The 16,710-nt window shown below is 42.3% G+C and overlaps 1 protein-coding gene across 3 annotated transcripts in view; it reads left to right on the forward strand.

Annotated features, from left to right (window-relative positions):
- The window catches only part of mpped2a (metallophosphoesterase domain containing 2a), a 104,718-nt gene that overhangs the window by 23,996 nt on the left and 64,012 nt on the right, over positions 1-16,710 (forward strand). For all 3 annotated transcript variants that reach the window (XM_037747625.1, XM_037747633.1, XM_037747617.1), the window contains one exon: positions 6,635-6,816. In XM_037747625.1, the coding sequence (XP_037603553.1) occupies positions 6,635-6,816 (182 nt within the window). The remainder of the gene's footprint in view (positions 1-6,634; positions 6,817-16,710) is intronic.

Below are 16,710 nucleotides of genomic sequence, written 5' to 3' on the forward strand. Positions count from 1 at the left end.
TGTCACAAGTTTATTAACCGCTGGGAAAATGTCCTCACGGTCACATCCCTACCCAGCATGCCCAAACACATCACTTAAAAGCTAAAAGTTTGAATTCTAAGAGCTCAGTGAGTTGATGATGATGGTTGACAAAGAGGTGTTCCACCCTAAGAGAGGAAAGACAGTGGTCCAGCCTCGTCTTCCCTTCTTTAATCAAATGGTGGATTTGACAGTTGAAATCATTGAGAGATTACTGTTCTGCAATGATTCCTTTTGTCAGGTCTTTCTTTTCTACATTAAAGGTATACATGAGTTTATCTCCTGTACTGATGGATAGCAGGGTTTAAATGGAACTAATACTAAAATTTATGATAAGAGCTCTGACAGTTTTTTGGCGGCGCAGCAAACCGCCACGGTCTGTTTTTGGACGGCGCGACGACTCGGGAGGAAGTGTTGCAATCAATCACAATGATTATGTGGCATCCTTAAAGAGCTGGACGAGTCGGGAGAGTGACACAGAGCGCGACCTTCTTATCTGCTGCGAGTTAAGTGTCACGTTTGAAGAAGCAAGCTCGGCCTGAACTTTGACCCTGTTTGCTTGTGTGTTTTTCTAAAAGGCCATGGAGCCAAGTGTGCTCAGTCAAACTGAATATCCTACTACAGACATCAGAGAGCTTCCCTCCATCTGCCTCTCCCACGTTGATTTATACTTCTACTTACTCACTGTTATTCTCTTCTATATCACACATGTGACCAATAACTGTGTGTGTTTCACATGTAGATTGAATACTTTCTGATCTGCAAGCATATCGGCTTGTCTGTCTTATTTTAGCATTGATACTGTATGTAGATGTGCTGTTTATGTGATTGATGGAGGCTACAGGTTATTTTTTAATGATTACTTAAAGGGGCTAGATGTAAGAATCTGAAATTACCTGTTAACAGTCACACCCGTGGCTATTAATTCAACGACAGTCAGCGTCCTGTTGCTCGCGCTTGTGCTTGCACTACAAAGACACGAACGAGCATCGGTCAACACAGTGAGGCGCCACACACAAGACTGAATATGACTGACAGCTAAAACCACCATATCACTATATACGTATTTCACATGCTTGGCAGTAATGTAAGCTTACAGGTCAATTTTGAATCAAAGTTGATCCTAGTTTCCCCCCCCCCCAACGTCGGTCACATTCCTGTTTTGCTAGACGGGCTTCACTAGATATAACTTGTTTTTTTTTTGCTTCTGTGGCGTTTGTGTTGGAGTCTGAGTTGTGGTGGGGTGGGGCTGGTCATTTGATGGCGTTAGTGGACTCCATTTCTAACCGAACGTTAGCTATGGTTGCACACTGTTAGCCCTGTAGCGGAGCTGAAGAGGGTAAAGGCACTCGCGAGCGTGCATGTCGTCGCATCCGTTGGATTTTCCATGAAAAAACATCCCACATTCTTCACATTAAAAGCAGTCTACAGGCTGATCGAGGAAACCCAGAAAGTCATGAAAGGTCTAATAAAAGACCATTTAAAAAAAACAAAACGTTGCTACGTGTAAAAACTTACGTACAGTCTCTTTTAATCGAATTGAAGTATTTAATTTTTAATTCATATGAAAGTCCTTGTTGAATTTGCCCAGTAACATTTGAATGTGAGGCAGTATGTAATGTGAATAAACCACAACTTCAGATGTGAAAACAGCAGAGAGACTTCTTTGAGATAAACAGAATAAGCAAAGTGAAAAAGAACAAATTGATTTTAGTTCCCAAATGATGAACATCTACTGTCATCTGTGAATGTTGTAATTAAGAACACAACACGAGTATGACAGTAAGAATAAGAACAGAATTGTCTGGCTCTTGTTAGCTCAAGAAACGCTGCACTAAAGTGAAAATGTTAAGGCGCAGAAGTGCAATGATCTAGTTTTATTTCCTAAAATGGAGAAGGATAAATGTTGCAGCTGAAGGTGAGGAGAAGTCATAATGCAGCGAGGTTTCTCTGCTGAAGGATCACAGACGTTTCTTCATCGAGCAGATATTTCTGCAGCCACAGACCTCGGTTTTGTGTCAGCTCGGATGTCATGGCGGATTTGAGAGTGTGCTCCTGCCCTCCTCGAGCGAATTAGCATTTCTCTTTCTCCCCCGCTTTTTTCCCTCCGCAGTCTTCCCTCTGATGTCACGCCGCAGCTCAGACATGTTAACACGAACCTTCATGCTAACACAGTTCAGTCTGTCACTGGAGAATATTCTTTTACCTGCTGCCGGAGCGCAACTAGACTTTTTCATTTTCACTGTCTCCGTTTACAATAGATCAGAGGCCTTTGCTGCGCTGCTGAACTCCTGAACTCCTGTATACATTACTAATGAACCTCTGGATTGTTATACAGTCATACGTTAACAGGAAAGACAGGGGCCCTCTCTCTTTGTGTGTGTGTGTGAGAGCCATGCAGCACTATCATGAAGGTTTCTTGGCCCGGGCCGGCTCTTAATTGATAGGGGCTGCTGGTATTTACTTACATTCTCAGGGTGGATTAAATCTCAAAGGAAAGGGGAGGAGATGGAGGTTGTTTTTCTCCTTGCTTTGTCTTAATATGCACGCTTGTGTGTGTGCATATATACATGTGTGTGTTTTGTCATCCCATGTGGTTCTGCGTTCGTCCTTCCTCCATGACGAGAACTGTCGAATCCTGTAAAGCTGCATGACGTCCAGGCACCACAGAGCACCACATCTAATCACCAGCTTCACTGCAATGTATAGTGTTTGTGGGTATATAGGAGCATTATTTACTGCACACGGTCAGTAGTAAATGGAATTATCTCTGTACATAGTGATCCATTTTGTCCAGTGTGTTTAATATGGAGTCCAGGCCTGCTCGGGTCACTGAGAAGCTCTCTCTGCTCCAGTGTCTCTTCCAGCTGAAGTTGTGAAGGTTTAAAGGAGCGACCCACTGCAGGCTACAAATGAGAAAATACAAGTAGCAGACTAAATACTAGATTCTGGTAAAATGATAAGATACGATTCGGTATGTCCAGTTTGAGTTACAGATCCATGAGTTTGGAGGCTTATTAGACGCCAAAACATGATATGTAAAAACATTTTCTGGAAAGCTATCATGGCAGCAATTATTTAATGTTTCGTTGCAATGATTGCAAGATAAACTGTAGAAATATGTCAGCGTTCACATTAGGGTTGCAACTAACTAAAATATTCACATTTAAGAAGCTGCAATCAGAATTTAGACTTTTTTTTAGAAATTACTCAATCGATTATCAAAATAATGAGAGATTAATTTCATATTTAAATCGATTAGTCATTGCAGCTCTAGTTCACATCAACAAATCTACCAAGACTTTGCGATTACACATATGTGATTGGCCAACGCTGGATGACGTCACATTTTGTTGCGACAAAAGTTTAAATTTAATCTTTTAGCTGGATGACTCTGCATTTTTTTTAACTCATTGAAATGAATGAGGGTGCTGCATTTTTTCAGGCCCTCCTGTTATCTGTTAGCATGTCAGAGTAAAGATTTTCAGCAGCCTCTTCTTCCTTGCAGCTTCTTATTCATCCAGTTTTGCAGAGGCATACACAAAACACTGGTGGGGAACAAGAGATGCAGCAAGTATGCAGCTGCTGCTCCTGATCACAGATGGTGACTACAAATGGTGGTTAAACTAAAGACAAGTAACACAAAAGAATTGTGCGATACGATGACATATACAGTGAGACAACAGCAGTTTGACTTTGCTATGCTGTTAGCATGGAGGTATCCATCCATCCATCCATCCATCCATCCATCCATTTTCTTCCGCTTATCCGGGGCCGTGTCGCGGGGGCAGCAGGCTAAGCAGGGAATTCCAGACGTCCCTCTCCCCAGCAACATTTTCCAGCTCTTCCTGGGGGAGCCCGAGGCGTTCCCAGGCCAGAAGAGATATATCACTTCTCCAGCGTGTTCTGGGTCTACCCCGGGTTGTCTTACCAGTTGGACGTGCCCGGAAAAACTCCAAAGGGAGGTGTCCAGGAGGCATCCTGATCAGATGCCCGAACCAACTCAGCTTGTCCCTTTAGAGGTGAAGTAGCAGCGTCAATGCGAAATGCAAAATGCGAAACATAAAGTAGCATCATGATGGACCCGGAAATGGAAGACCAACTTTGATTTGCGAGTGTTATTTAACATGTCAAAATGATTTCATGCATATTTTTTCTTTGTGAATTTTCATTACAAATTAGTGCAAAAGCTAACATCATTAATTATTCCTGCCCGTCATCTTCCATGTTTGTTCACATTTGATCGAGAGAGATTTAGCGAGATTTCCGTCCGGACTCTTGTTGTTCATAAATGAATCTGTTAGTGTGTGGTGTGCTGTTTTAGCAAAACCGTTGCTCTCCACACACTACAAGAACCAAAATGTTAAATTTAACATAACAAGTCGTTATGTGTGGGCTCTCTCACATTTTCAATATCTGATAAGATTTGAAAAATCTTTCATTGTGGGCCAGCCTATACAGTGGCTACACATTACAGACGGTGACCAGATTGTCCACTGTTGTTCCACCGTTAACACGACCTTGCAGATGACTGTTCAACTCAAAAACAGATCAACAACATATTCCAGGTTGTTTGTGAACCTTTTCCATATCTAATATTCTACTCAACATGCCACAGAAATGGGAAAACAGGAAAATTGCTTCCTAAATGAGACTCCACAAATGTTGCTTCCCCCCCATAAGATTTTCTTTTGTGCCGAAGTGCCCATTTTCTCCATCTCTGTTAATGACGTCTTCTCCGGTCTGAAACCTTTTGATTTCATCTGCTTCTGTTTTCATGCTCCGTGTGTGTGTGTGTGTGTGTGTGTGTGTGTGTGTGTGTGTGTGTGTGTGTGTGTGTGTGTGTGTGTGTGTGTGTGTGTGTGTGTGTGTGTGTGTGTGTGTGTGTGTGTGTGTGTGTGTGTGTGTGTGTGTGTGTGTGTGTGTGTGTGTGTGTGTGTGTGTGTGTGTGTGTGTGTGTGTGTGTGTGTGTGTGTGTGTGTGTGTGTGTGTGTGTGTGTGTGTGTGTGTGTGTGTGTGTGTGTGTGTGTGTGAGTGAGTGAGTGCGGGCGGGCGGGCGGGTGGGTGCGTGCGCGCGTGGTTGGAGATTGCAGCGTTGATTATGTGTCTGATGTTTTCGACAGAGTGACATCCCTTCTAATGAAATAATGGTCTAGTGGCAGAGTGCTGGAGGATTGCACATTGTAGACTTCAATTACAGACAAGATGATTTTTTCCCCTCTTTCCTTTCAGTCAGAAGAAAGTACAGGTTTTTCTTCCTTTTTAACAGACGTGCTTACATCGAACAAAAAGGCTGAATAAAAGGCTTTTTTTTTTCTCCAGCCAGACTTGGGTCTAAGTGTTTTTTTCTTTAGATAATGGATAGAAAGCACATGGCATGCCTTAATTCACTGTCTCTTTAGCCAATCTGATGCCACAAAACAGCCATTGCCCTCCTTGTGTGCACAAATCAACCCGAGCGTCGGTTGTTTTCCAGCCAAAACCACACATTTTTCACTGTTGTAATGTCTCCTCTTTTCTTTGAGATGCATTTTGCTCCGCTGCGTGCATTATTCTGTGGACCGTGTAATTTATTTTGCACAACAAATGATCTTTTTAAGGTTCCAGTTTTCAGCTGTGCCCCTTCTGCTATCTGGTATGAAATTAGCATACATCTCCTAAAAATATGCTTCTGGATCGTGCACACCTTTTTTTTTTCTTTTTTTTTTTTTTATAGAGCATAACAAAATGAAGCACTGATAGTTAATTCAACATAGAGCTGCAACGATTAGTCAACTAATTAATTAAGCGATGGACAGAAAAATAATCGCCAACTTTTTTGCTAATTGTTTAAGTAATTTGTCATGCAAAAATGGCCGAAAAATGCTGTTTTCAGCCTCTCAAATACGGAAATGTCCTGCTTTTCTCTGTTTTACATCATTTTTAAACTGAATATCTTTGGGTTTGGGACTGACAAAACAAGACATTTAAAGACATCACCTTGAACTTTGAGACACTGGGATGGACATTTATGACTATTTTCTGACATTTTTCAGACCAAACAGTTAATCAATTAATATAGAACATAATTGGCAGATGAATTGATAATTAATATAATCGTTAGTTGCAGCCCTAGTTCAGCACAATAAAAGAGATGCAAGTCATTGATTATTTTGGTATGTGGAAGAAGCTGTTGTTAAATACTGTACAAAGAATGAACAATAGCACATGTGTTTCTGAGGGAGGGAGCCATGGAAAGGAAAGAAGAGGGGCGACCCACACCATCAACACACACACACAATCTGAATAAGGGCTGGACCACAAACTGAATTGAGAAAACAGAGTTACTGACATTATAAATCTCGACCCAGCGATGCATAATTTACTGTTTTATTACAGTTTTCTTTTCAGTGTGTGTTTTGTAACCTTTATTGAAAGCAACGTGGGGGGAGAGAGGGGGGGACGCCATGCAACAAAGAACGAACATTTCTAATAAATCAAAATAAATCTATCCGAATTGAAAAGCCACCACTGATGAATTACTTTGGTAACTGTATCATTATGGAGGTTAATAATGTGACATTTTATTATTACATATTCTTTAGGGCTCACTGTCTCTCTGTGTCTGTCTTTTCAGGGTGGACCCCATTCCTTATGACACTCCCAAGCCATCAGGACACACCAGGTTTGTGTGTGTGTCCGACACACACTCGCGTACAGACGGCATCCAGATGCCCTACGGCGACGTGCTGCTGCACATGGGTGACTTCACCGAGCTGGGCCTGCCCTCCGAGGTTAAGAAGTTCAACGACTGGCTAGGTATTAAGCTGCTTAAGACACACATTCATCCACACTCTGCCGGATGCACGCATGTTTTTCACACTCACACAAAGCTGACATGCACAAGCTGTCTCGTGAGCAGGGGCACGAGACATGTTGCACGCATAACCAGTAACTGGACCACACAATGACTCCCCCACCCTCCCCTGTTGACCCACAACTGCTGTGCTAAAGTGTCCAGTTTAACCCTTCTGACCTAACACCCTGACTCAGTAAACCTTTGACCTCTCCCTCTGGCCCCATGCTGTGGGTGGTAGCACTGGGCTGTGTGTGTTTGTGTGTGTGTGTTTGTGTGTGTGGTTTCTGTCCCAGAAGCAAGTGTTTCATCTTTAGACCCTCCAGACGAGAGCTGAAGCATTTTTGTCCCTCTAATGTAGTCATGTTTCACACACATACTGACTGACATTCCCTCTCACTGAGTGCATAAATCAATAAGTGCCACCCGCCACACACGTTTTAAGACATTTGGATTCTTTTGTCTATGCGTCACTCATTTGTATTTGCCTTTTGATCAGCAGAGACAAAACACCCTCCTGAAATTTAACAGTAGGAGCCCAATGTCTAAAAGACTGAATGCAAAGCAAATATTAGAGGCATTGCAATTGAATATAAAGAAAATGGAAAGACGCAAGTGGACAAATTCTCCCTGGGAGACATGTATTGAGGTAAAGAAATGTGTTTAGATCATAGACTGTATATAAGAAGTGGACGTAGTCACCGTGACGTCACCCATTGGTTTGTGGACTGCCGTTTTGAAGCCTTGAGTTTGGCGTTTTGGTCATTGCCATCTTGGTTTCTTGGAACCAGAATTGGCCATATTTGGGCGAGAGGGTGGAGCTGGGGAAGAGCGAGGCCCAGTGGGGCCAGGTACTGTTAGCAGCTAAATTTAGCACTAGCTAGCTAGCTTGGTAAGGAAGGTGCATCCGTAATTCACATTAATTGCGATGCTAATTTTGCTCTTTGTAATGTACTTGTCAATAAAAGTGACCAGCCGAATCCTTACAGCGCATTTCCGCCAGATCCGGTGACGGAGGAGGGTGTCTCAACGCTTTCCATTCATTTCCTATGGAAAGCAGGAGAAGCAGTCGCCAAGTGCATGGTGGGAGTGTTGCGGCGAGTTGGAGGGGGTCTGTATTTGCATAAAGTTGAAAATTCTCAACTTTATGAAAATGAGCCCGTACAGCGTGACGCGTCCGGCTCCCGAAACTTGAACCAAGCCGTCAAACTAGGCGATCTAGTTCTAAATTGAAGTGAGATTCAACAGGGGCATCCCTTATTGCGAAGAAGTAGATTTTAGTGGATTGTTTAAACGGAATAACAGAAAGTTTACGAGCAGGCCGCCACGTTGTTTCCCGTTTGAAATGGCAATCAGAAAACCAGGGACCAATCATGTTCATTCAACGATGACGGGTACTTCACCGCTTGAACGGCCAGTTGAGTGGAGCAGCGCGTCCCCGCCGGATCTGATGGACATGAACCGTGTCTTTTATTACAACTGAACAACGCCGTGGTAGCGACCTGTCAATCACAAGGTAGCTGCTTTATGGTCTATCTGACTAAATGGGACCATCATTTACTAAATGAACATCATGCTGTAGTGAAGAAGACTTGAAACTAGAGATTGAGACCATAAACTCATGTTTATAATGTTTTGAGGTAATAAATCAAGTGAGAAGTAGACTCATTATCTCATAGACTTCTATACAACCAGAGGAGTCGCCCCCTGCTGGCTGGTAGGGAGAATGCAGGTTTAGGGCACTTTGTTCATGAACATAGGGAGATGAGAGTAAAATAAAAGACACTGGAGGAAATTACCAGAAGAACTGGAGTACCTTGCGAGTCAGAAGCTGAACTGTCATGCAAACACACACTCAAACAGACCAAATTGGTGTGCATGATGCTAGCTAGTTACAACTAATGTCTCTGATTGGCTGTTAGGGGCGATCAAACAAGGAAAGGAAATCCAATGGTCGAGGAGAACATTGACTTTGTGTTCTATGTGGACACACCTCCACTTTTCTCTCAATAGTCTGGCCTATGCACAACAAAAGTGGAAAAGAGATGCAACAAGAAACATAAGTGGTTTGATGTTGACGAAGCACAGTGATCACGTGTGTCCGGGTCATATCGATCACTATAGGCGGATGATTATTATAACCGAATCTTTGTTGTTGTGCATCATTTATCTTGCAGATTACCATCTAATTGACATTTGTATATGTATTACATGAACACAAATTAATGAAACGGACCGCTTCGCTATTTACTGGCTCGCTGCCAATTCTTCTGCCTTTTCCCTCACCGACGGTGAGACATTGCCGTTTTTCGCCGGCTCTGCAGCGCAAGCTTGCATGCAGAACGGCGCCTCTTCGTCGGGGCTCCTCGTTCTCTCACACGGTAGCGGTGTGGAGGGACACGGCGCCGGTCTGCATGAGCTGCATGAGCTGCCACGCTTTGGTTGATCACTGTAACCGTGATCACTGTCAGCGGTTTCCACTGTACAAATTTTTTGTAAAAATGTTTCTTATTTAACCATGAAGTTACTTTCTTAGATTAGACGGTGAATAATTACAACAATAGAGTTCAAAAGTGTAAAAGAACACAGAGTCTGATGTATTTTTTATTGTTTCAGAGTGAGAAACTTTTACCTTAAAAAAAGTAAACCCCTTAGCTTAAAGTGCCACTGCTCTCAAAATCTATGTTTAGAGTATCAGACCCCTGTAGAGTTGAAAGGTAGCTGTCAAAGTTTGGCCTCTCCAAAGACGACAGCCAGGCTGGATTCACAGCAGTTCCAGTGGATACCAACACTGACCCAGTTTTCACCGCAAAAAAAGAGAGAAATCCAGGCGTCTGTAGAGGATTCTCAAACCACTCCTGCAGCATAATCCCCTTCTCTAATGTCCGTCACTATGCTAAGCATGTTCTACCAGTCATATCTTCAACAGAATTCACCTGAAACATGAACAATCCTCATGCACAGTCTTGTCAAACTTGCCGCCTCCTGCTCTTCCACTTCTTCACCGCGGGTAAACTTGAGGATACTTTTGAAAACGCCATTCATATGACAACCAGGGTTCCATTCACATCAGTGTATTAGGAGTTTTTGTTGTACAGTCCACACTGCGAAATGGATTTCTTCTTCTCAAGGAGTCAAGTATTCAAAATGTCAGCTATTATAATGAAACGAAGGTTGAAAGGTTTAATATCCTGTAAACAATTTGATTTGGCTGGCAAAATATTTACTCAAATGTAGATTTCTAAGATCTCCTGCTTTTAAAGCATTTATAAATGAATTGGATATCTTTCTAATTCATTATTTTATTTCTTAATTAAACTTATTTTATTTTATCTTATTGTGGCGGTCATGTCTGAAAAGCCCAGTGTGCGCAGCAGGTGCCTCCAGAGGGGCACGGCCAAGCGCTGCAACAACCAGCGGAGCCTTAGCATAATACGCACAATACGTGATGATGTCATAAGATTTGGATATTAGCTACAAGGGGCGTAACGGTACACAGAAGTCACCGTTCAGTTCATACCTTGGTTCAGGAGTCACGGTTCGGTTCATACCTTGGTTCAGGAGTCACGGTTTGGTTCATACCTTGGTTCAGGAGTCACGGTTCGGTTCATACCTTGGTTTAGGAGTCACGGCTCAGTGCATACCTTGGTTCAGGGGTCACGGTTAGGTTCAGACCTTGGTTTAGGAGTCACGATTCGGTTCATACCTTGGTTCAGGAGTCACGGTTCGGTTCATATCTTGGTTCAGGAGTCACGGTTCGGTTCATATCTTGGTTCAGGAGTCACGGTTCGGTTCATACCTTGGTTCAGGGGTCAGAGTTAGGTTCAGACCTTGGTTTAGGAGTCACGGTTCGGTTAATACCTTGGTTCAGGAGTCACGGTTAGGTTCATACCTTGGTTTAGGAGTCACAGTTTGGTTCATACCTTGGTTCAGGAGTCATGGTCAGGTTCATACCTTGGTTCAGGAGTCACGGTTCGGTTCATACCTTGGTTTAGGAGTCACGGTTCGGTTCATACCTTGGTTTAGGAGTCACGGTTCGGTTCATACCTTGGTTTAGGAGTCATGGTTCGGTTCATGCATTGGTTCAGGAGTCACGGTCAGGTTCATACCTTGGTTCAGGAGTCATGGTCAGGTTTATACCTTGGTTTAGGAGTCACGGTTCGGTTCATACCTTGGTTTAGGAGTCATGGTTTGGTTCATACATTGGTTCAGGAGTCACGGTTCGGTGCTACGGGGAAAAAACAAATGCACTACGGTCTGTTCAAAATGATAATGAAAATAAACGGGTCCTTATGCAAGTGTCAAAGACGGACACAATCCTTTTGCTGGGGACTGAGGTAGCATTTGTCCCACTGGAACATTTCAAACATTTCTGTATTACACTTTACGAACACTGAACAAACACTTTTCCAAAAGGCAACAGGTCACAACAGACTATAAAACTGAAAAGCTTCTCTTATGCTAAACGTGTGCATTACGAGGAGTGTTGCAATTAGTTCCACCTTGGCTATATTTCTAGGTATTTATTATCCAGGGGATCAGCACATCTGGTTGATGCTGTCAAATGTGCGTTGGCATGTTCGCTGTGTTTCCATTCACATCTCCTACAACGGTGGAGCGACGCCGACACACTGTCCGTCTTATACACAACTCTCTCTCCGTTGCTGTTGTAGCTGACAGGGAACCTGCAGGTCATCTGATCTCGCCATAGTGTGACTGACGCACACGGCGATCAGATTGTTGTGCTAACCTCTGCACATGTTGCTAACGGTGTGTAGCTAAAATCCTCTTCAATCCTCTTTACATAGTTTTAAACATACTGTCAACCTTTAAAGCTGAAGTGTAGGGGTGTAATGATTCATCTCCTACATCGATGTATCGATTTATATTCCTACGATACAACTACATCGATAGGTACTCGGCAAGTTGTCCTTCACGGGAGACGTATATGAATATAAAATCGATTTGAAACTCAAAAATTGATTGTATCGATACTAAGGATTTGCACCTCGTATTTAAGGACGACAAGCATTATTTGAAAGTGTTTTTAAGCACTTGTATTAGTAAAGAAATGTTAAACGTAACTCCGGTTCTCCAGACATGCGCCAGCTCTGCCCTCTGCAGCGCGAGCGCGCATCCATGGCGTGCACGCGGACGAACGGAGCTCTGGACTCCTCCTCTCTCAGCCGGTAGCGGCTGGAGGGAGATGAGCAGCACTCTGCATGAGACGAGGGCGGCTTCACCCACAGGCACTTTCCCCGTGCGCTGTCGGTTTTTCATTCAGATAAAATGACTTTCCTTTTCCCGCCATGATATCTACTGTATGTGAACGAAGCATCAGCCTCACATATCCAGCCGGAAGGTAGACGGTCCGCGAGGCGAATTATCACGATGGGAGTAAAGTAAAAAACAAAACAGAAATTCAACTAACGTCAGTCTGACATAGCTTTAAAATGTTTTTACAGATGTTTTCATGTGTGAGAAGACCCCAAATGAACACTGTAGGTGGACTACTTGATTACTAGAAGCAGATTATTTAAACAGCGTTTGTATAGGAATGATTCTGTCCCAAGCTGTTTGATCACTATCAGCTGTTTGATCACTATCAGTTGTTTGATCACTATCAGCTGTTTGATCACTATCAGCTGTTTGATCACTATCAGCTGTTTGATCACTATCAGCTGTTTGATCACTATCAGCTGTTGATCACTATCAGCTGTTTGATCACTATCAGCTGTTGATCTCTGTATGATTGCTCTACTGTTTATACTGAAAATGAGGACAGAAGCAGCAGGTTAAACCACTGTTCATTTAACTTGAATAGAAGTTGGTTTATTATATTTTTTTGTTAAATATTGCACTGCCTTGTATCTTGAGAACTGAATCAGCAGGTCCTGCAGTTGCACTTTTTATTATTTTCTAATAAAAGCTGTATGTATTTGCCATTAATGGTTGTTTACTTGTTTATATCCATAATTAATTTATCCTGATTCCCTTACAAGAAAACCTGAGGAATCCTGACCTGCTCTGTCCAGTATCACATATTTATTTCACAGTCACACTGACTGAATTTTTGGCAAAAAAAGTTACTGTATCGATTTCAAATCATTGAATCGTATCGTATCGCTCTAGATGAGCCAAATATCGTCCTGAATCCTATCGGAACCATGGAAATCGTATCGTATGGTATAGTTGTAAAAATTATAGTTACACCCCTACTGAAGTGTCAGTTTTATGAGTTGTGAGTGTGATTTGTAATTGGACAGCCCCAGTAGTGCACCCACTAGGGCTGGACTGAAGTTCCAAGACACTGAACCCCAAATTGCTCCCTGGGCGCTCTACAGCAGCCCCCTGCTCCTAAGGGTGGCATAGATTTTATGTATGTACCTGTATATAATGACTCTAATAATATAAAGATTAAGTTAAGTTTAAGCTCCGTTCATAACGTTGACATTAAAAAACGTAAATCAGCATTCACATGCTGTGCAGCTTCTTCTTTTTTTTTTTTTTTGCATGTCTATTCGTTGTGTTTAAACCCAGTATTTCTTTCAGTGTCAGGTAAAGATCAGGCTACACTAATGCTATTTGTATTATACTATTTGTAGAATTAGACTCCTGTGGTGGCTGCGTAGTAGTTATGCATGTGTTCGAGTAAGCTTAATAGAAATGATCACAGGTTTGGGTGGGCAGGTGATAAAGCAGTGTTCCCATAAATTATCAATAACTAACAGAAACATTGCGTGAAATGATCCACCTTCTCTTCATCTCTCTCTCTCTCTCTCACTCTCTCACTCTCTCTCTCTCTCTCTCTCAAACACACACAGTGAGCATCCTCAGTACATCCTACATGTATTTATGTTGCAGCGACTGACGAGTTATATTCATTAAAGAGAGTTGATTTAATAAGAAAATACTAAATCATTTAATCAAATGAATCACTTTTGAGGATTTTGTTCTAGGATTATATATTTTTTTTAGGGTGATGACGTCATAAAATATGACGACAGACATTCAAAGCTTCATTCGAAAACCTCAGTCTAAGCTTCGAATGTTAAAAAAAAAGGCCTTCGGTACAGACGTAGCACCTATTTTACTAGGCTGACTGCAGATTGCTGTGTCCTAATTCCCCTGAAACACACACACACACACACACACACCACTGTTTTTCTGCTGTGTCACCGCTAATACAGCACCTGGCACCACCAGGAGGGCACCTTGGTCAGCTTTTCTATCAAACTCCTCCATCCATCACCACGGACAGCTATGTCAAGTGTGTGTATATATGTGTGTGTGTGTGTGTGTGTGTACTTTGTTAAGCCAGGCTGAAAACAGCGATATGGTCCATAATGGGGAATCGATGCAGGGCAGAGTGGCTAATGGCTCAGTGTATTTGGGCGCACCCTGCCTGGTTTGTGAGCGTGGAGCTGTACACCTGCTCATCAAACTCTCTGGAAGGGAGGGCAGAAAAGTAAAACTAAAGAAGTACAGCCACTTGTTGAAAATGAAAAATATATTCTCAGATAGTTGTAATATTTACAGAAAAAAGTCTACTATTATGAGAATACAGCTGGAATTTCAGAAGAAAAAGTAACACTAGTCAAACTGTTATGAGATTTAAGTTATACATTTGAGACTGTACATGAGAACAGGGAAATGAAAGAAAAGTCACAACATTATCAGAATCTAGAGGTTAAATGGACTTCATCATTACCTTCACAAATACTGCTCCATCGCGTCTTCAATTACCCGTATTGGTCAAATCCTAACAAGAGATGTAATTCCTCCATCTTCTGTCTGCCATTTTATCATACAAAGTGCCATCTTCAATCTGTCAAAGTTAGTTTTTGTTTCAGATGAAGTTTAGAAGCTTTTAAGTGAGTGAAAACATTTTGATGATGTTTCAGTCGGTATCTTTTGTTTCTGCCGTTTGAAGGACAGACGGCTCTCAGAAAATGTGGCCTATTTATGTTGTGGCTTTTACTGCGCTGCTGTGAGCTTCACATACAGAATGGGCTCCAATAAAGAAAGTGCGCAAGTGCATGTGAAAGGTTCGATATTCCCTCTAAGGCTGGCTTTTGTCCTCGTTGACGGAGGCAGAGAGAGTGTGAGAGAGGAAGAGAACGGAGTCCAAAGACGGCAGCGTGATGAATGTCGAGAAGAGAAATAGCAGTTTTTAGGCACATTAGTTCAATAGATTGATTGACTGATTTCTAGATGAAAGTCCAGGGTTGCAATGCACAGACTGACTGACTGCTCTGACACGCTCAAAACTTAAACATGCAGGGTGTGAGACGAAAACGTGGCGTTACAGGAAAAGCAAAAAGGCTTTTTGCAGTCGTAGCTTGATTCTACTCAAAGTTTTGTCGCCCTCTGGTCTGACTTGAAGTATACTTTGAAAAATAGTTTCCTGTTGATAACAGTCAGTGGATTTCCATGTAAAAGTACAGCATTTGAGTTGTTTGGGCATTAAATATTGTGAGGATATAGAGAATTGGTGGTTATATATCCCACTGTGACTCTGGATCAGGTTAAGTGACAAGAACCAGTTCCAGATTTATAAGAATCAGGGATTTTATTTTTTTAAGAAACAACTGTAGTTTTTGTTTAGCATTTCAAGAAAGCAAAATATGGAGCCTGTTCACCCGTTAAGCATGCAGCGATGTATATTTATAAGGTTTGCAGGTCTGTGGTTAACACAGGCTGAAGGGATTTTAACGTTTTGCTCTACAATATAAAATAGGGCAGTAAACATCCCACTGGTGAATATTGAAGCTTTTGTCTTAAAAAAGGCGGTTGCTAACAAGTGGCTAAATGAGACCACTAAACGTCATCCCGCCGCCCCGTCCTCCTTTACAATCTCGTTGTGTATACTAGCACTCATGTGACCGTGGTGTATTTCGTTTGTAGCCTAACGTTAGCTTTGTACTTCTGGAGATTGCATTCATGTTTCAAAAATCCTAAAAGTGGTGTTCATGTGTGGAGATTATCTTGCTGAACAAAACATGTAAGTATCATAAACATTTGTTTGCTACAGAGTTTATTTTCTGCAATAATCCAAAACCCAATGGAACAATCCCATTGGCTTTTTGTGGAGGGAACCAGTGCGATGCTAACTTCCTGGTTGGCCTACAAAAATACGCCATCCCTGCAGCGCTCTATTGCAGTCAGAGTATTTGGGCTGGATGGGGTTGTTGTTGTTATAGATGTAGAACTTCTGTAAACTGTGAGGTGTGTTAGTGCTGCTCCACTGCCTCTCCTCCCTCTCGGCCTCCTTCGTCTGCTCCTCTCAGAATGCTCTGAAGGAAGCAGCTGTTTGTTCGGCCATCGACTGCAGCTTGGCCAGCTGAAGTAGATCATTGGAGATCGATGCAGAGGAACGAGCTTCCCCTGACCCAGCCTGTCTAATGGTAGAGCACCGGCTCTGATCTGCTGCTTTGAGCTGCTCCCAGAGGCCTCTGTAGCTGCTCTGTGTATGTGTGTGTGTGTGTCTGTCTGTCCTCAGATGTGTAATGTGTGTTAATACAGGAGTTGATTATATGTGTTAAACAGTGAGAACTAACGAATGAAGGTTTTGTTCTCTTCCTGTGCGTGTGTGGTTTGAGAGCGTATTCTTCTTCATTCAGTCTTCATTAGTTTGATTAAAGAGTAAATCATTTGAAATAAACATTGTGCAAATATCACAATCCAGCTAATCACAAACTACAAACAAATCCCAATTATATACATTCATGTCTTTATTATAGTGGTAACAATTTACACGGTTGTTTTTGTCACTCACGCTGAGGAACTTCCACAGCGACGACTAGGGATGCTCATTTTTAAACATTTTCTTAACCGACCCTCGTTAACCGATTATT

Source organism: Sebastes umbrosus, chromosome 2 (genome assembly GCF_015220745.1).
Source record: "Sebastes umbrosus isolate fSebUmb1 chromosome 2, fSebUmb1.pri, whole genome shotgun sequence".
Lineage (NCBI taxonomy): Eukaryota > Metazoa > Chordata > Actinopteri > Perciformes > Sebastidae > Sebastes > Sebastes umbrosus.